Source organism: Dryobates pubescens, chromosome 22, assembly GCF_014839835.1.
Source record: "Dryobates pubescens isolate bDryPub1 chromosome 22, bDryPub1.pri, whole genome shotgun sequence".
NCBI classification, from domain to species: domain Eukaryota; kingdom Metazoa; phylum Chordata; class Aves; order Piciformes; family Picidae; genus Dryobates; species Dryobates pubescens.
Genome location: NC_071633.1, coordinates 17,565,808 through 17,584,264, shown reverse-complemented (window position 1 = coordinate 17,584,264; position 18,457 = coordinate 17,565,808). Strand labels below are relative to the sequence as shown.

Sequence of the window (18,457 nt, the reverse complement as noted above, 5' to 3'; positions counted from 1 at the left end):
AGATTAGCTGGGTTCAGCAGCTCCTCTGTGTGTGCTGTGCTCAGCTGTGTTCGTTTCAAATTTGACAAGGCTTTGGTCGAATTCCTGCTCGGATATTAAGGGGCAAAATAAAAGGCAGTGTTATTTTCATGAGGTTATTAGCACTGATATTGAAAAGATTGGATGAAAAGTGCATGTGCCATTTTCTAAGCTTCTACAAATCTTTTCTTACTCAACCTTTTTTTCCCCACCACTAATTGATTCTCTGTGAGTTACCTTCTTTCACAAATAGGTATTTTAGCTGTAAATCCTGAAATGGTATCTTGGATGGATTCTAAGCAGAGCTTGACAGAGTTGCAATTCAGCTGGCTGGCAGTAAACCTAATTGTCTCTGCACTTGAAAACTGTCTGAGTAGCTCACAGCACACTTTGAGCCGTTTGTAACTCTGCACCAAAAAAAAAAAAACCCACAAGGGCATGAAAAGGATTAGATTCTGCTCCAGAAGGAACAGCTGGGAATGGTCTGTGTTCATTTGGTCTGCTTTGCTTTTCACCTTTCATGATCTGGCTTTACAAAGTGTTTCAAGGTAAGAGTCCTGCCTCTGGGTTCCACCTTGGGTTGGGAACAAAGCGGTTTACTTTAAAACGCCTCTAATGGGCTGTAGTAAGAGAGTGGCTGAAGGCATGGAGAAGGTGGGTGATTAACCACCACGCAAAACAGGTTAATTTAATTAACTTCTCCTGAAGCAGATTTCCATCCATCCTTTTGCAAACAGTTATTTGGCACTTTTCATAACCATTTAAGAGGAAAACCATGTGAGGGTCTGTAGCTGGTTTTTGGATTTCTGACATGGTGATGTCAGTACTGCAGGAAATCCCAGAAGGAAAGAGTGGAAACTGCAGTATTTAGTATCCCATCCTGCAGCACATTTACATTTATCTGGGGTTTTATCATTATTTTCTTTCCCCCTTTTGATTCTTGGAAGCTGCTGTGAAGTTTCAATCATTTTGCACCTTGACTTGTTTATTTATATTTTTTCTTTCTGCTATCAACTCATAAATAGTTAAATTTTTGGGCAGAAATGGATAATTACCATGTTTCCACTTGAAATATTGTAAAGCCCCAAGGCCCTGTCTTGGACAAATGTATTTTTCAGCAGCTCATTGTAATTTTGGTTTGGCTTGAAGATCCAGCAAAGTTAAAATCCACACCCACCCGTAGAGAAGGGTGCATTTGCAGCCTTATTTAGTAGGATTTCATGACTCCTTTGCTTTGCATTTGCAAAGGGGGAAGATTTCTGCAGCGAGGGGGGCTGTCCTGAGGATCACAGGATGGTTTCAGGTGCCATCCAAGCCGACAAAGAAGAGCCAGGTCTGCGGATGATGATTATGCAAGATGGGAAAGTGCTGATAGACTTTGGAAAAATGCAAGTCTGAGCCTAACTGCTTTGCAAACCTGTCTCCAAAAGCAGCTTTGAGTAGCTGACCTGGTGGTGGTGTCTGTGGGCAGCTTCTGGGAGCAGGCTGAGGTGGGGAGGGAGAGGAGGGTGCTTAGGGTGCTTGGTTTCATAAAGAGCAGGAGGCAGCTTTGTGGGAGTTTTTAAGTGATGGTGATGGCTTTTAAGTGGGTGGTTGTATAATTTTCCTATGGAACACACTTTTAAGGTTGTGGGGGGGTTTTGTTTGTAGTGTTTTTGTTTGGTTTTTGGTTTTGGTTGGGGTTTTGGGGGGGGGGGGTTTGTTGTTATTTTGTGGGTTTTGTTGTGGTTTTTTTGTGTTGGGGTTGGGTTGTTTGGTTTTTTTAAAAATTTCAGTAATCAAAGTAAAGTTTCAGATGATTGATCAAATAGAGAAAGGAAAGCCCAAACATTTCAGCTTCAGGTTATGGTTGAGCAGACTTCTGCTGACATCAGAAATTATTAATTGCACCAGCTAAATTACAGCGATGTTATCGGGGCCCTGGGAGCCAAGAACACCTTAATTAGGGCTGTTAGGTTCTCCATTCTGCTTCCTTGCTTTTGACTTTAACCATCAAGGCACTGGATCAAGGTAAAAGTTAACTCATTTTTATGTGGAGGGCTTGGGGTTGCTTCAAGAGCAATGTGAAATGGAGATGCCTCAATGCATGAACAGATGCTGGCTTGACCTGTGTGCAGATGTGGATGTGGAGTGGTGTGTCCTGTGCTGCTGTGTATGACCAAATCCAGTCTGAGGAAGGAGCTTCCTGGGAAGGAAGAGCTTTTAGTGCAATGGATCACTGGCAGCAGGTTAAACAGTAGATGTGCTTTAACTGCATTACTTCTAGCAGTGTATGTTGTGTGCTCATAAAGCTACTTGCACTGGTGTGTGATTTAGAGAGTTCAGGGAGTTCCACACATGTCTCACTTGCTTTCAGACCATCTCTAGAGTAGCTCCAAAGGACAGCATCAATAGCTGTGGGGTTTCAAAAGTGATTTTTAAATCTCTTAAGACATTGTGTTTTCTTGTTCTCTAGCATGCTATGTTTCTTCTAGCTGGGAGGCTGACCCCCTCCTGCCCCCTACTGAAGTGTAAAGTTAAACTTGAGATGTTTATTTTAACTGACGCAGCACCTTGCCTGGCCAGCACAGCCAGGTGCATCAGTGTCATCACTTGGTGCCATCAGTATGCCTGCAAGAGCTGTGTTGCTTAGCTTCTGGCAGCTGAAATGTTAGACATCTATCTTTGGACCTTAGAAGAGTTCATCAGTTTTAATTTAGTAAGAGATTAGTAAACTGTAAAATACAGAGTTGGAGTTCATGGTTTCCATCTGAACGTGAAAGACTTCAAACCCAGGATATACTTAAGGGGAAGCCACAACCATCAATGTATTTGAGTACATGTTTCTACCTTTGTCCTCAGGCTCATGCCCCAGTTCAGAAGGGCACTCAAATATTTCCATAATGCCTTGGATTGCCTAACTAAAGTCAACAGGACTGGCTGATGCCAGTAAAACTACTTATGATTAACATTAGACACATTCTTTAGATGCTGGTGAGCTGGGGCTGGTGATAGTTTAAGAGCAGTGAGTGGCTGGCAATGTAATGTTTCTGTACATTGAAGGTGGAACCATGAGTCACGTAGAAGAAGATGATTGTATGGGGAGTGGGGGTATTACCACATCTCTGTGAGAAGCAATTCACACTGTTAAATATGGAAAACATTGGTATTGCTGATAGGTGTTTAGGAAGAGACTCTATGGGGTGCTTGGTGCCATGATTAGATGGTGTTGGGTGATAGGTTGGACTTGGTGATCTCAAAGGTCTCTTCCAACCTGGTTAATTCTATTCTAGTCTAGTCTATTCTATTATTATTGTTGTTACATTCCTTTCAATTGTAGCATCACCAGCACTGCAGACCACAGCATTTCGTTCCAATCAGGAGAGCTGAAGTATCTTTGGGTTTATCAAATAGCCTCTGGAAAATCTTTTTGCAAAACTAGGGTCCTAGCCTGTAACTGGGACACTCCTGGAAGTCAATTGGAGCTGACAGGAATGTGGTTTTGTGAGCTGGAGAGCATCAGGTGAAGAGCCACCTCAAGGCTCCGTGAAAGGGAGCCTGCAGCAGGGGACAGTGGTTGGTCCCAGTGTCTGTGTCTATTCCTCCCCATCCTTGTCCTCTGCCAGCAGTGCAGCATGGTACCAGTGTTTGTCCATATCCCTCTCCATTCCTGTCCTCTGCCAGCAGTGCAGCATGGTACCCATATTTATCCTTATCCCTCTCCATCCCTGTCCTCTGCCAGCGGAGCAGCATAGTACCAGTGTCTATCCCTGTCCATTCCTTCCCACCCCTGTCCTCTGCCAGCAAAGCAGAGTGGTCCTAGTGTCTGTCCCTGTCCACTTCTGTCCCTCCCCAACCCTGTCCTCTGCCAGCAGAGCAGCATGCCTGAGCACTCCCAAACTTCCTGAAGGCAGAACCAAACCAGCTTGCTGAAACTGTTCATCTGAACTTCGCAGCTGGCCTTGTCTGCAGTGATATGGGAAGACCTGGCACAAATGGCTGTGGTGGCAGATTGATGAGGACCGTAACTGGGAACAAAGCAGTAGCAAAGAGCAGCTGTGAGCAGGAACCCTTCCTGCAGGCCTGCAGAGCAGCACTTCCCCATGGCTCTGTGCTGGTTGTTTGGCTCAGCAAATTGTGCTGCTGGTGAAGCGGTGCTCAGTTCTCTGAAAGGCCTTATGTAGTTGTAGGTGAAAGAAATCCTTTCAAGTAAGCAAAAGAAAAAAGGAATTAAAAGTTTGCAAAGCATCATTGAAAGCTATACAGGTAGCTGGTTTGTAGTGCTGAGGGAGAGAAATTACACCTTTGTCATCTTGAGGTTGCCAAAGGTTATATACTAAGGCTCTACAGTAAATCAGTGATGGAGCTAGGAGTGACAGTTAAGAACCCAGACATCATTTGCCTTTCTTCACATAGTTTCACCACCCACCCCCACCACAATTCAGCTTTAGATGCATATGTTGAATGTCCACTGTATCAGTTTGTGAATGGCTTTCACTCCACGGTCAGAAACCTCACTGCAGTCTCTTTGTTGCAAGTTTGTAAAGCACAAAAGAAATGTAACAGGGCAGAGCGTCTGGAGTGCCCCAGATCTGAGGCTGTGGTGATAAATAGCTGGAGAGCTGCCAGGAGATGAGCTCTTGCTGCTAGCTTTCACAAATGATCTATGCAATACATATTTCCAGCAGTAGTTATCCATCAGTGGTCTGAAATGTCTTCACAGAGCTACTTAGAGGACAGAGTTTCAATCCCAGCTTTATTGTTCTTGGAGATGGAGCACTGGCAAGCCAGTTTATAAATCTCTTCCTTAAGCAGCTTATTTTAATGGGCATTTTAGGAGTGGAGCATCTGGCTTGCATTTGGATCATTTTGATTCTGTCTGTTCTAACACTCAGATCACTTCAGACATGGACTTTTTTTTGGGGGGGTGGGAGTGAGGGGGTGCTTTCTGTGTCCTAAACTTTTAGTTATGCATTTCCCTTTTCCTGGGAAATGAAGCACTTGGAACTGGAAGAAGGCAGTCCTCACCACTAAGCTGTTAATAGATCTCCTTGAAAAGGATGTGTGGTGCAGCTCAGGAAAGTTGTGCACCATCCAAACAATTAGACTTTCAATTACTAAATATTTCTGAGCCCACTGATGCTGTGGATGGCAGGTCCAGGTTGTTGGCCAGGTCTTTCTAACAGCCAGGTGCAAAGGGATTGCTTCAGGATGGATTTTTTTCCATGCATTTAAGTTCCATCTCTGGTTTATGGCTTAGCAAGGCAGTGCTGTGACAACCTGGAGATGCCTTCTCGCCTCCACCTTCTCCTGCTCTGGGACTGCAAACATCCATTTTGAAGGGTCACCTGAAAGTTTGTTTACTCATGCAAACTTTCAGTTGAGTCAGGAAGAGCTTTGTCATTCATGAGGGTGTTCATAGAATCATCGAATTGTTAGGGTTGGAAGGGACCTCAAGGATCATCCAGTTCCAACCCCACTGCCATGGGCTGGGACACTTCACGCTGGAGCAGGTTGCTCACAGCCACATCCAGCCTGGCTCTGTGGCAAGTCTGTAGTCAAAGAGCTGTATGGATTTTGACTGGAAGTGCAAAGAAGATCGATTAGGAAAAGGAGCAGACTCTTTGCATGAGCAGGATAAGGCTTGGAGAAATACTACTTTTGAATGATGTTTTGTCTTTTGACCTTTGTTTTCTGCCTCTGCTGTGCTTTGTCTGCAGCTGGGATGACAGCAGCTCCGTCAGCAGTGGGATCAGTGACACGATAGATAATCTCAGCACCGATGACATCAACACCAGCTCCTCGATCAGCTCCTATGCCAACACACCTGCCTCCTCCCGCAAAAACCTAGATGCACAGGTGAGATTTCTGCTTTGAGCAAGAAACATTAGTGGTTATTGTTGTCTCTGGTTCACGCTGGATGAACTTGAACACACAGCCAGTACCCTGTCACTGAAAGGGCAGCGGCAAGCAGCACCTTATCGTGGATGACATCTACAGAATACAGAATTCACCAGGTTGGAAAAGACCTCAGAGATCATCAAGTCCAACCTATCACCCAGCACCATCTAATCAACTAAACCATGGCACTGAGTGCCTCATCCAGTCTCTTTTTAAACACTTCCAGTGATGGTGACTCCACCACCTCCCTGGGCAGCACATCCCAATGGCCAAACTCTCTTTCTTCCTTCCCCAAGCCTCCCCTGGTGCAGCTTGAGACTGTGTCCTCTCCTTCTGTCACAGGTTGCCTGGGAGAAGAGACCAACCCCCACCTGGCTACAACCTCCCTTCAGGTAGTTGTAGACAGCAACAAGGTCTCCCCTGAACCACCTCCTCTCCAGGCTAAACACCCCCAATTCCCTCAGCTGCTCCTCCTAGGGCTTATCTACCAGCAGTTCCACTATGCTGCAGTGGTGTGGCAACAAGCAGCCTCTGCCTTCCTAGCAGCACTGCTGTACACAAAACAAGCAGCAGTAGATGGGATTTGTTACTTTTTTTTTTTAAGCTGCAGCACAGGTATTCTGTTTCTTCTGAAAGAACAGAACTTAATTAAGTCAACGAGAAAGTTTAAAGATTATTTACGCTCCCATCGTAAATGCAAGGCTGCCTGGCAAATGGAATCCATCATTTTGAACTTCCAGAGCTGCATGTTACTGCAGGCTTTCCATTTTTGGCAGCATTCCATGGGAGGATAAATTTTGTGTCCATCATCAGCATACTCTTTGCCCTCAGACATCACACATCCAGAAAGGGGTAAAACAACTGAAGGGGAACCAAGTTTTTCACTCATCAATTAGAGTGCATAATGCAGAGCTCTGCAATAATAGAAACTCCTTTGTTTTCTCCCCCAAGTTGTATAGAAGTTTGTTTGGAAAAGTGCAGGACTAAGAAGCTCAGCTTTGTTCTTTCTACACCCACCTGCTCAAGGGACTTGGGTGTTAGGTATCGAAGCAACTGGGATGCAGGGACTTGGCATTGCAGCAGGTAGAGAGGGATGTAGGTATGACCTTCTCTTCTGTTTCCCCCCACTCCCCTCTTTTATTTTTCTCCAGTCCTTTTCATGACTGGACCCTAAATCTGGTTTTAATATCAGATGTGTGGTTGCTGTGAAGTGTTCCTCTGCCTACAGGACTATGGTGCAAGCAGCTTTGTTCCCTTGCCATGAAGCACATATTTGAGCTTACATTAAAGATTCCCAGTTAGCCTCTGGTTGTGTATCAGCAATTGCATGTGTGCTCAAAACTGCTAATACAAGTCCCATACAAGTTGAGAGGAGTTAAGATCTACCAAACATGTTTTTTCAGTACAGAGCAGAGTAACACAGACAACTAGAAGCATTTTTTTTGGACAATTGTTAAACTCTCAACTGCTGAAAATAAAAAAGGAAGGGAAAAGAGAGACTTGAGTAAACATTAATCTAAGGGGAAAAAATAGAAACTCATTTCACTTCTATCTTCTAATGGATCAGATTCTTGGAAACACCTCTAAGAGATCACAATCTGTGTTGATGAACTCCTCTTCCTCCTCCACAAGTATTGCAGCATGCAGAGGAAAGGCAGCTGAAGCTTGTACAGGCAGTGGAGTGTAGTCATTAGAGGAGGAAGCTGAGAGCCAAGATGTATAAGTTGTGCTTGCAGCTTTGTGATGCATGTCTGTGACCTGCTTCTCTCCCCAGTTTTCATGGCTGACAGTACTTATTCTAGCTATTCTTGCTATTATCTGTAAATTACTGTCCATAAAGTACTTTGTTTTCATTTGAACACAATATCCTCATCTTGTCAGCCAAGGGAATGAAAATAACTTGCAGTGAGAGAGCCACGTGTAGCTTGCAGGGGTGATGTTTTTTTGCTGCCCAAAGCAGTCCTCAGAGCGTGTGACACAGCTGATGTGTCATGCTGCATTTATGCCTTTTCTGTTTTGCCTGGCCTGGAGTACTGCATAATGGCCTCTGCCCAGGTTTGTATTCCCTTGGGTGGTGAGCCAAAAGGGACTGATAGACATCTGCAGAGGAACGTGGACTTCTCAGTGTATCAGCTGCTTTGCTTCTCCTCAGTAGCAGACATTTAACTTCTAGGCTGCTGTGATTGTGCCACATCTTTTTGAGATGGTACAGAAGCAGGATTTCAGATAATGAAAGAGGGAGTTTGAAGCCAACACATGTGCAGCTGGGAGGCTAGACAAATAATACAGCAACATCAAAGGCTGAGAGCCCCAAAATGTCAGTGGCTGCTGATAAAATCAGTAACTTATGCAGATGCATCTCTGCAAAGGAAGAAGATGTGGTTGCAGTAGGGGAAAAAATAATCTCATGCTGAGAAACTGATTTTCAGAGCTGCCTAGTACCCCATACTCTCTGAGAAGCAGGACTTAAATATATTAGCTTCATCTTCATAGACACTCATTTTTGGTACAAGGCTATAAAGATGTTCCCAAGTTGGTTCTGGACAAGCTTGTGATCAGAACCAGCATTTGCCTTACATATCCCCATGTCTTGCTCTGATTATGTCAAGTACCAAACCACTTAAGGTAGCTCTGCACCTTTTGGAGTGCCTTTAAAGTCAAATCCTATACAGGTATTAAGGAGAAATTAGGAGCTGGTAGGAATTTGAAATGAACTTATTTAACTAAAATAAGAAAGAAGAGAGGAAGGGATGAAGCACAGGATTGTAGAATCACAGGACTTGCTTGAGACTTAGAAGATCATCAAGCCCAACTGTTAACCAGCCCTGCCAAATGCACCACGGACCACATCTATACATCTTGTAAATCCCTCCAGGGATGGTGACTCCACCACTTCCCTGGGCAGCCTGTTCCAAGGCTTAACAACCCTGTTGGGGAAGAATTTTTTTCCTAACACCCAACATAAACCTTTCCTGGTGCAACTTAGGCTGTTTCCTTGTTCATGTAATGCTAAAAAGATCAGGAGGTGGAAAGGAGACAATTCCTTCTAACAGAAAACAGCAGCACCTTTAAGCTGTTGGATCAAGAAAAGCCCCTGAGTTTTGTTGGTGTGAAGATGGCTTTGGTATGTTCACTACTTCATGAAGAGATTTGCAAAGCTGTAGGAACATGTTGAGAAATCCTGGTGGTTGCTACTGCTCCCAGCTCAGTCAGATGGCAGGCTTTGCTCCCAGCTCACAAGGTTTTGCCCTGACCTCCAGCAAAGAGTACTTCCACTTTCACCCACTGCAGCGCTTTCAGGCAGCTGGAGTTTCAGCTGCAGTCCTAAAGCCAGGTTTCACTGTGTTTTGGTTTTGATTCCTTAGTCATGTTTCTGTGCTGCTCTCAGTGTTTACCATTAAACAGAAACATCTTTGGCCAGAAGGCTTCATGGGCAGATGTGCAGCATTTCAAAGGCTATGGAAAGAGTTTGGCCGTGGGTGGAATAAAATGGAAGAGAGCAATGGAAGAGGACTTCTTGCAGCGCTGTGCTCTCTCTCTGTTGGGGCATAAAGGAGGAGACACAGAAAGTGCAGGAATATTTCATTGACACCCAAAACTAGAATAAGCCCATAGCTAGTCTTGTTTTTGCTCAGTCATGGTCTTGCTTTTCAATGCAAACAGTCTAAATATGCAGCTCTGGACAAGGTACTTGAAGCAAGGTGAGAGCACATGAGGGATGATGTTGAGATGATTCTGCTGGTCCCTTATTTGTTATTTCTTGCCTGTGCTGTCTTCCAAGGTGTGTAAACATAGAAGACATTTGCATGACATCATGATTTTGGAGAAACATGGAATATAGAAACAGTCACACTGTGAATTTCTGGCACACCTACCAGTGGTCATAAACAGAAAGGTCACCATCCCCAAACCTTGCAGGTTAGCATCCCCCAAACCCTGCAGCCATCTGAACAGGAGGAAGTTAGAAAGTAGTGTTCCATTCAAACTTATGCCAGGTTGCTGTCGTTGAATGGAGGTGCAAGGAAACAGTATTTGCACAGCACTAGGAAAGCACAGGAAAATAATATCTAAATCCATAATTCAGCAACTGCTTGTTAGTTTGATGACTACCTGCAGCCAAACAAGCCAGGCCCTGTTTCACCTGACTGAAGGCAGCCCTGTTGTGATGCACGGTGTCAGCTTTCACACCCTGATCACTGAGGCTGGTTTTTCAGGCTTTAAAAAAAACACACAAACCAGCAGTAATTACAGTAACAAGCAGGGGAAATTAAAACACAACTAACTGCTTTAGATTCTGTAATACTAATGGTGTGATTTGGTAGGAGAAGTCGTAAAGCTGAACTTCAGGAGCTTAAGGCATTTTGCTGAGGGCGTGGTAAATGATCACGCATCTCTCCCTCTGCTGTGCTTCTCCCATTGTAGAATGGTTTGGGTTGGAAGGGACCTCCAAGGTCATCCAGTCCTACCCCCAGTTCCATGTCCTTCATGTGCTGGAGGGCAGTGGTACAGGTGGCATCTCAGCAGAGCAGAGCAGAGGGGCAGAATCCCCCTCCCTGTCCTGCTGCTTTGGATGCAGCCCAGCACACAGCTGCCTTCAGGGTGTGAGAGGTCATGGGCTTTAGAATGCTTTGGAGTATTTAGAATAATTTCTTTTAAGTGACACTATCATTTGACTACTGCACAGTGCTGAGCACAGTCCTTTCCCACTGAGGCTGCAGGGAGGAGATGGCATTCTACATCTTCCCACAGTTTGCCAACTCTTGCTTAGAAGCTTCATGATCAGGTGCTGAATTTTCAGTCTCTTTCCTGGTACTGCAATGGTTGGAGGACACTGCAACTATGAATTTGGGGTTTTTTTGGTATCTGAATCAAGGTCAGCCCTGTGGATGTTTGTCATTTCTGCCTTGTCACAAAATAGCTGGTTGCAAAATTGGCTGAAATTGGTAACAGTGTTTGACAAGAGAAGTAGAATTCTACAAGAGTGATCACGAGCAACAGACAATGCTAATGAGGACTGTATGATATGCGGGGTCCTAGATGTAATTTAAGCATTTCTGAGCACTGCTAAATGGTTGCAATGAGCAAAATCTGTAATTTGACATTGAGCTATGCAAAATTCTCCATGAATGGCTGGCAGCACAGTCAGCTTGTGCAAAGAATAGGGGGAAAAACCCCCAGCTTGTAAGAGTTGAATATAAATTTGAAACTCAAGTATTTTATGTATTGAAGTCAGTCTAGGGTAGTAGAAAGCTGTTGAGGGTTCATGTTTTTTTCCTTCAGTTCTTGGGTGTCCATTTTTCTTCAGCTCTTGGGTGTCCTTCGGGTTTGTTAGATTAGAATGAACAGCATTCCACATCTTCAAATCCGTTCCCAAAGCTGCCTCCTCTTGCTCTGGAGATCAGATTGCCAGACAAGAGATAGGGGAGAGCAGCAAGAACAAAGGGAAGCAGACTTCACAGGTCTGAAATGGTTTTTTTGGCATGGCAGTAAAAGGGTTCGTCAGAAATCCGAGAGGGAGGATTATAAATGTCACGGAGCTGAATATGTCCTTTATAATAAATCAAGGGGGGGTGGGGCTCAGGTTTGGGGGTTTTTTCCTTCATTATTGTCAGGGACATGGTTGTTATGTAGGTTTTTTGTGGGTTTTGTTCCTTAGCCTATTAAAAACAAAACCCAGTCATTGCTGGGGTTCATTTTTTGCCGTTTGCCATTTCTTTCTCAAAGGCATATTAGGTTTGTTGGCACTTAGTCACGACTGCCGAGTTGATTCATCGCTTTGATGGCTCTCATTTATGAAGCTCGTTAAAAGAGAGGCTTGCTCTGAAGGTTGCATTGCATTTCCTTATCTGTCCTAGACCGATGCAGAAAAGCATTCCCAGGTGGAGCGGAACTCCTTATGGTCCGGCGATGAAGTCAAGAAATCAGACGGAGGATCCGATAGCGGCATAAAAATGGAGCCAGGATCTAAGTGGAGGAGGAATCCCTCTGATGTGTCAGATGAGTCTGATAAAAGCACTTCTGGTAGGAAGAACACTGTTATTTCACAGACGGGCTCCTGGAGACGGGGCATGTCAGCTCAGGTTGGCATTACCACACCAAGGACTAAACCTTCAACCACCTCAAGCACATTAAAGACACCTGGAACAGGTGAGAAAAGGTGTAAGAGATAAACAAGCCCAAAAAAAAAACCTGTGTTCGGTATGAAAAGAGTTTAAATGCTTTCCAGAGGCAGAACCTGAACTTCAGGTAATCCTGTCTTTATTTTTAGGTGTTGTTTTAACCTGTGCAGCAGCATCTCCTAGGTCCACATTGCTATTTCTGTACCTGTGAAAACACACATTTTGGATTAATACACCGTGAAGGTTGTTTTCATGACACCTCTAACCTTAAGCCAAGCTATTTATTTGACACAGTATTGCCATATGAAGAACAAATCAGTGAATAGTAGCTATTGAAGTCGTGGTTAACTGTAAGAATATCCAGTATGTGTGGTTGAGGAGATTTAATTCTGCCCCCCTCCCCTAACTACTTTTCCCCCAGCATGTTAATTTATACTAAACACCATTTAGTTCTGGGGTTTCTTCCAAGTGTATTAGTCTGTAAATGTATTGCAGATGTGTGAATGAAAATTGATTGCATTTGCATGATCAAGTAATGCAAGTTACTGCCTCTCCTCTTCCTTGGCCTTGTACACAATTGTACATGAGAAAGTTGAAGTTAGATACTTTCTTGAGTAGTGCCTTTCAGGAAAGTTGTACTAATGGCCTAGCAGTCCTTCTGTCTAATGATGAAAAGGGTCAATCTGTGGCAGCTACAGAGGGAAACATTTTTTTTCTTCTCTGTCATTATTACATAAGACTGTTCTGCTTTTCATATTCTCAAGGGCAAAGCACAGCACACACGCTCTCTCTGGCGAGTCTGCATGCATAACTCACTGGAGCGGCATGTAAGCTCAGTGCAGACGAGATCAGAACTTGTAACCACACTCCGGTGGCTAACACGCTTTTGCTTTTCATGCTGCTTTGAGTTTCATCATTTGCTTGATGTTTTCAAGTCATTAAATATTAGAATTCTTTTTCTATTTTTGTAGGGAAAACTGATGACGCCAAGGTATCAGAAAAGGGTAGACTATCTCCTAAGGCTGGACATGTTAAACGTTCCCCATCAGATGCAGGACGCAGCAGTGGTGATGAATCCAAAAAGCTTCCCACAAGTAACTCTAGGACAACTGCTGCTAATGCTAATACATTTGGATTTAAGAAACAGAGCGGGTCAGCCGTGGGCATGACTATAATCACTGCCAGTGGGGCAACTATCACCAGTAGATCGGCTACCCTGGGCAAAATCCCAAAGTCATCTGGACTCATGGGTAGGACTGCTGGTCGGAAGACTAGCGTTGATGGCTCACAGAACCAGGATGATGGCTACTTAGCACTTAGTGCCCGAACTAATCTTCAGTATCGTAGCTTACCCCGGCCCAGTAAATCCAGTAGCAGAAGTGGAGCTGGGAATAGATCTAGCACAAGTAGCATAGACTCCAACATAAGCAGCAAGTCAGCCGGGTTGCCAGTCCCTAAAATGAGAGAGCCTGCCAAGGTGATCCTTGGGAACTCTCTGCCAGGATTAGTCAATCAGACTGATAAAGAGAAAGGGATTTCGTCTGACAACGAAAGCGTGGCCTCATGTAATTCTGTTAAAGTGAACCCTGCAACACAGACTGCTTCTAGTGGAGCTCAGAGTACCCACCAGCAAGGAGCCAAGTACCCCGATGTGGCCTCTCCCACTTTGCGCAGGTAGGCAATGAATTCGTTGATTGTGCAATGATGTTAGTCAGAGCTGAATGATCAGGACTCTTCCAGCCAGCCCTGGCTGTGTTTTGTGGAGCACTTACTACTTAGTGTCCTGCACCAAGGTCTTTGTATTGACATTGAATTTCACGTGAACAGGTTGAGCAGTGTTATAAATACTCGGTACATCCTGTGACAGCAGCAAAAAACCACCAAACACCAACCCGCACCGGGACCAAAAAGCCTCTCTGGCAGAAAGCTTGGCAATGGTGATATGAGTCTCTGCTACAAAAGACAGTCCTGAAGGCTTTATCCGTGCAGCTGTCACAGGAGTAAAGAGTTTTCTTACCTGAAGGTTGCTGGAGAGTTCTTGCACTGATGCATATGTAACAAAGCTGGAAATAATCCAGTGGTGGCTCAAAGGATAAACTGACAGCAGGAGAGCGCTTCCAGCTCTTTGTGGTGACACCAGCATCGCTTGACCTGCCGTTGGAGACACGCGGCCTAGCCCAAACCAACCTTTACCTTGTTTGGATTAGGCCAGTGTGTCCTGAGATGCAACATCAGGTTATTCACCTGTGTAGAAGGACCCTAAGCCAAGTTACTGTCTTTAGCTGGGTTGAACTTTCTGATTTTCCTCACATTTTTGACAACAAATTCCTCTCTGTCTTCTGTTTCTTCGTGACTACCCCACACGCTGGTTGAACGTTAACGTTGAGTTGGTCAGGAGTTCACTTGCAGTGCAGCTTACACCAAAGCCTTGATGTTGGTGAAGGGTTTTGTTGATCTTCTTTTCCATTACTTTGGCATTGAGTAGCTTGTCTGTTTCCAGCTGTGGTGTTCTGCATTCCATTTTGTCTCGACGCCCATGATACCCATACGGTTATGCTACATCATCCTGCTTCCAGTGATGTGAGAAAGCCACATTCCATCTGAGGCACCTGTGCAAGCATCATGGCTGTGATGGCAGCTTAGGCTGATGCTGCAGAGAGTTGTTCACTGTTTCTTTTGAGCTGGGTGTTTTATTTGAAGGAGAATCCAAGATCCTTTATTTTATTCCTGGTTATCACTTAAATAAGCCGTGTCCTTTACAACCAGAAAAACTCCAGCAGACTTTTCACTTCTAGAACGTGCCCCAAGAGCAATGCACATTTTCACTGTCAAAGCCTCAGGCACATTGATCTTGAAGTTTGGTTGGAATGGTTTTTAGATTACTAGCAAGCCACACTGCTGGCTGTGGAACTGAAGCACCACCTCAGAAATACAGGAAACCTCAAAGACAATTTCACTCTTTGAACTCACAGTTTCACTCTTTGAATTTTCACCAGGCTGGGTCAATTGTCATGCATTGAATTGCATCAGAGGTAGAATCATAGAATCACTGTTAAGGTTGGAAGAGACCTTTGAGATCTTGTTGGGAGCTGCTGAATTTAGCCTCTCTTGCTTATTGCTGATTTTTAAAGTGAGCTTACTTTTCATAGATGGTTGAGATGAGCTGCACATGATGTTTGTTACATTATTTCCTCTCACTGCTCTGATTCTTTAACATTAATTAATCAATTGGAATCCATACCTTTGTCACAAGAAAGATTTGCATGTAATTCTGCAAAGATATGTGTCTCTTCTCTCAACAGTCTCTTTAGCACTGGTATTAAGTATCTGTCAGTCTTGTCCAACTGCCTTTTGGCAGGTGGGGAGGAGTAGCCACCCAGATGAGAGGTGCTGCATCTTGCACAGATAGGTTGGAGCTGCAGGTAGCACCCATGCAGTAAGTACAGTGCTTTTGGGCATCCCTGGGCTTACTGCAGGGGTGCTGGAGAGTGCCCAGCTAGACCATATCACACAGCCTGCATTTCTCTCTGGAAGTGCTGGGCACAGTCACTTAGTGTGCATGTGCTGTACAGGCAACATACCCAAAAGCAGAGGAATGTCTGCTCAGTGCATACCCACCCTTAAGTCTCTAGGAGCTCTTGTACAGAAGTGCTGCAGTCCTCAATTCTGAGGACTGCAGTCTGATAGGTACTCACTTGGAAGGATTTCATCCCCAATACTCCACACTGTTGATAGGAAAAAAGCAAATCCATGTGTGAGGATAACTTAAGATTCCAAAGGCAGGAGCTAGGTGGCAGAAAGAGAAGGAAGGTTTGGAGGGGATGTTTGAAGCTAGGACTGAAAGATACACTTCCTTCCTAGTTCAGAGGATCAGTGTTAGAATGATTGATGATCTGCTCTGCACTTCTGAGAACTTTCCTGTTGGCTGTTAATGAAGGAACTGAAGTTTCCTCCTCATTAGCAGTGTAGTTGCATCACAGGCAACAGGAATGCAAACTGAAGATGCTGCAATCATCTTCTTCCAACCATGCTTTTGTATCCCCTCCCTTGCACCATTTCTGGCTCTCAGCCAGTTTATATTGAGCCAGTTCCAGGTGCCAAAGCAGGTCAAATCTCGTTCTACACTCAACACTAGTTTCCAGCCAGCTTGGCTCCTGAAATAAGACAAACCTACATTTAATACCAACAAATATTTTTTCCCCTGTTACATCCCAGCAAATGCTGCTTCTGTGCAGAGCATTTGGTGATTTGCACAGAGTTTACCTGGACAATAACCTTTCAATATTCCATGCTTCAGATTAATCAATGCAGTGTTTCTCTGGTATCCTTTTTCCTTGGGGAGCCAAAGATGATCTGGCCGTATTCTAGTGATGTAAGCTCTGTTTTAGCTTTGTGAAAGTAGTATTTGATGATTCAGAGCAGACACAACTAAGGCAGATTTGATGCTGTCATTGTCTCTGGACTGTATTGAAGGTGAAGACAAGGAGAGTCATGGATTTATAGCTGTGTGTGATCCAATCTAGGATCATTTATCCGATGTCGGTTTTCTGAAGCTAAGAAGCTGTATGGTCTAGATATAAAATGTCCTTGCCTTTAAGATTCCATTTTATGTATTTTTTTCTGTTGTCTTTTTTTTTTAACAGACTTTTTGGTGGCAAGCCTAATAAACAAGTTCCCATCACAACACCTGAAAACATGAAAAATTCAGTAGTCCTCTCTAATCCTCATGCTACCATGAACCAGCAGGGTAATCTCGACTCCCCATCTGGCAGTGGTATGCTGAGCAGTGGGGGCAGCAGTCCTCTGTACAGTAAAAACACAGATATGAACCAGTCTCCACTAGCTTCTAGTCCCAGCTCAGCACATTCAGCTCCCTCCAACAGCTTAACTTGGGGTACCAACGCAAGCAGCTCTTCTGCTGTTAGCAAGGATGGCATTGGATATCAGTCTGTCAGCAGTCTTCATACCAGCTGTGAATCCATTGATATCTCTCTGAGCAGTGGAGGCGGGCTGAGCCACAACTCCTCCAGTGGCTTGATTCCAGCCTCTAAAGATGATTCTCTGACTCCCTTTGTCCGAACCAACAGTGTTAAGACGACATTGTCTGAAAGGTTAGTGGGTTTTCTCTCTTTTCACTCGAGTTTGTTGTGTATCCCAAATGTCAATGAAGTCCTGGCAGCAGTCACCAATTCTGCAGATGCAAATCAAGCTCTGCTTCTTAGAAAACACTGAATGGTATTACTAGAATAGACAAAGAAGCCTTTCCAGGCAAGGACCCCAGTCCAGAGCAAGAGGAAGGGTTCAGGTGAGGTTTTCAAATCCCTGTGGCAGCCAGTGTTTGACAACTCTTTTGGACTATCCTATTATACCTAATATTTGAATTCTGCATCCTATTGTTATCCTTCCAAAGGTGACTTGACAGTGATATGCAAAAAACCCTCCAGCATTGTTACCATCTTGATTTGAGAAGCCAACTGTTTCCTGTTAAACTTCTTGTTTGTAACAATTGATGAGCTTTTAAACTGGAGGTCATGCTGAAAAGAGAAGTCCCTTTTTCCCCAGTCACTTGATCCTTCTCAACCCTTCCCTGCTGCCCTGTCCCATCCCCAGCTGCTCCCTGCAGTGTTTTGGTTACAGCCATTCATGTGAATGCTTAGTGAACCAGACTGGGAGCTGGCTCCAGCTGAAAAATGATCACCTGAATTGTATTTCAGGCTGATCAGTTCCCGGCTCCTTGCACTGTGGGATTCATCAGTATCTGTGTGGACACAAGAGTAGGAGCTGGGAACCGACAGGGCAGGGGGGAGGGAACTGGGCTGCTTTTTCAGCGTCTGAGCTGTATGAAAGGCACATTGAGCTGACACCAGGATAAACCAGACAATGACCTGCAGTGCATGCTCTCTGGGTGACCTTTAGTAGAAGGCAGCAGTACTCCTGCAAGCACTGGGAATCAGCTGTCCCCTGATGAACAGCTCTCTAGTCAGGTAGCAAAAAATTTTGGAGCTGCATTTCAGCGGAGGAAATTCCCTCTGAATAGAATGTTGTGACAGCTGGGGTTTGTGTTTTATTGTAACTCCTTTCTGTTCTCTCCTCTTTTCATTCTAATATTCCTTCTCTTGTTTTCTGTCTTGTTGGACCGACTCTTCTAGCCCTCTTTCTTCCCCTGCTGCTAGCCCCAAATTCTGCCGCAATACTTTGCCCAGGAGGCAGGACAGGTAATGCTGTCTCAGGATGCAAGTACGCTCAAGGCTGTAGGGTTTGTTGCCCATCTCGGTGAAGCAAATTGTTTTGTGTCAGACTGTGCTCAGCTGAGTCCTCTGCTGTGTTCATCGTTCAGGTGTGAACTGACACAAAGACATGCCAGTGAGAGTCCCCTCAAACTCCTCATCTGCTACCTAAATCAATCTGGAGAACGGCATATGGCAGAGTCGTCATGGGTT

The 18,457-nt window shown here is 44.6% G+C and overlaps 1 protein-coding gene across 10 annotated transcripts in view; it reads left to right on the top strand.

Annotated features, from left to right (window-relative positions):
* NAV2 (neuron navigator 2) overlaps window positions 1-18,457 on the top strand; it is a 338,929-nt gene that overhangs the window by 282,543 nt on the left and 37,929 nt on the right. For 7 of the 10 annotated variants that reach the window (XM_054171576.1, XM_054171575.1, XM_054171572.1 and 4 more), the window contains 5 exons: window positions 5,718-5,856; window positions 11,754-12,045; window positions 12,989-13,691; window positions 16,661-17,128; window positions 18,167-18,232. In XM_054171576.1, coding sequence (XP_054027551.1) covers window positions 5,718-5,856; window positions 11,754-12,045; window positions 12,989-13,691; window positions 16,661-17,128; window positions 18,167-18,232 — 1,668 coding nt within the window. The remainder of the gene's footprint in view (window positions 1-5,717; window positions 5,857-11,753; window positions 12,046-12,988; window positions 13,692-16,660; window positions 17,129-18,166; window positions 18,233-18,457) is intronic. The other 3 variants (XM_054171581.1, XM_054171574.1, XM_054171573.1) reach the window with 1 other exon arrangement.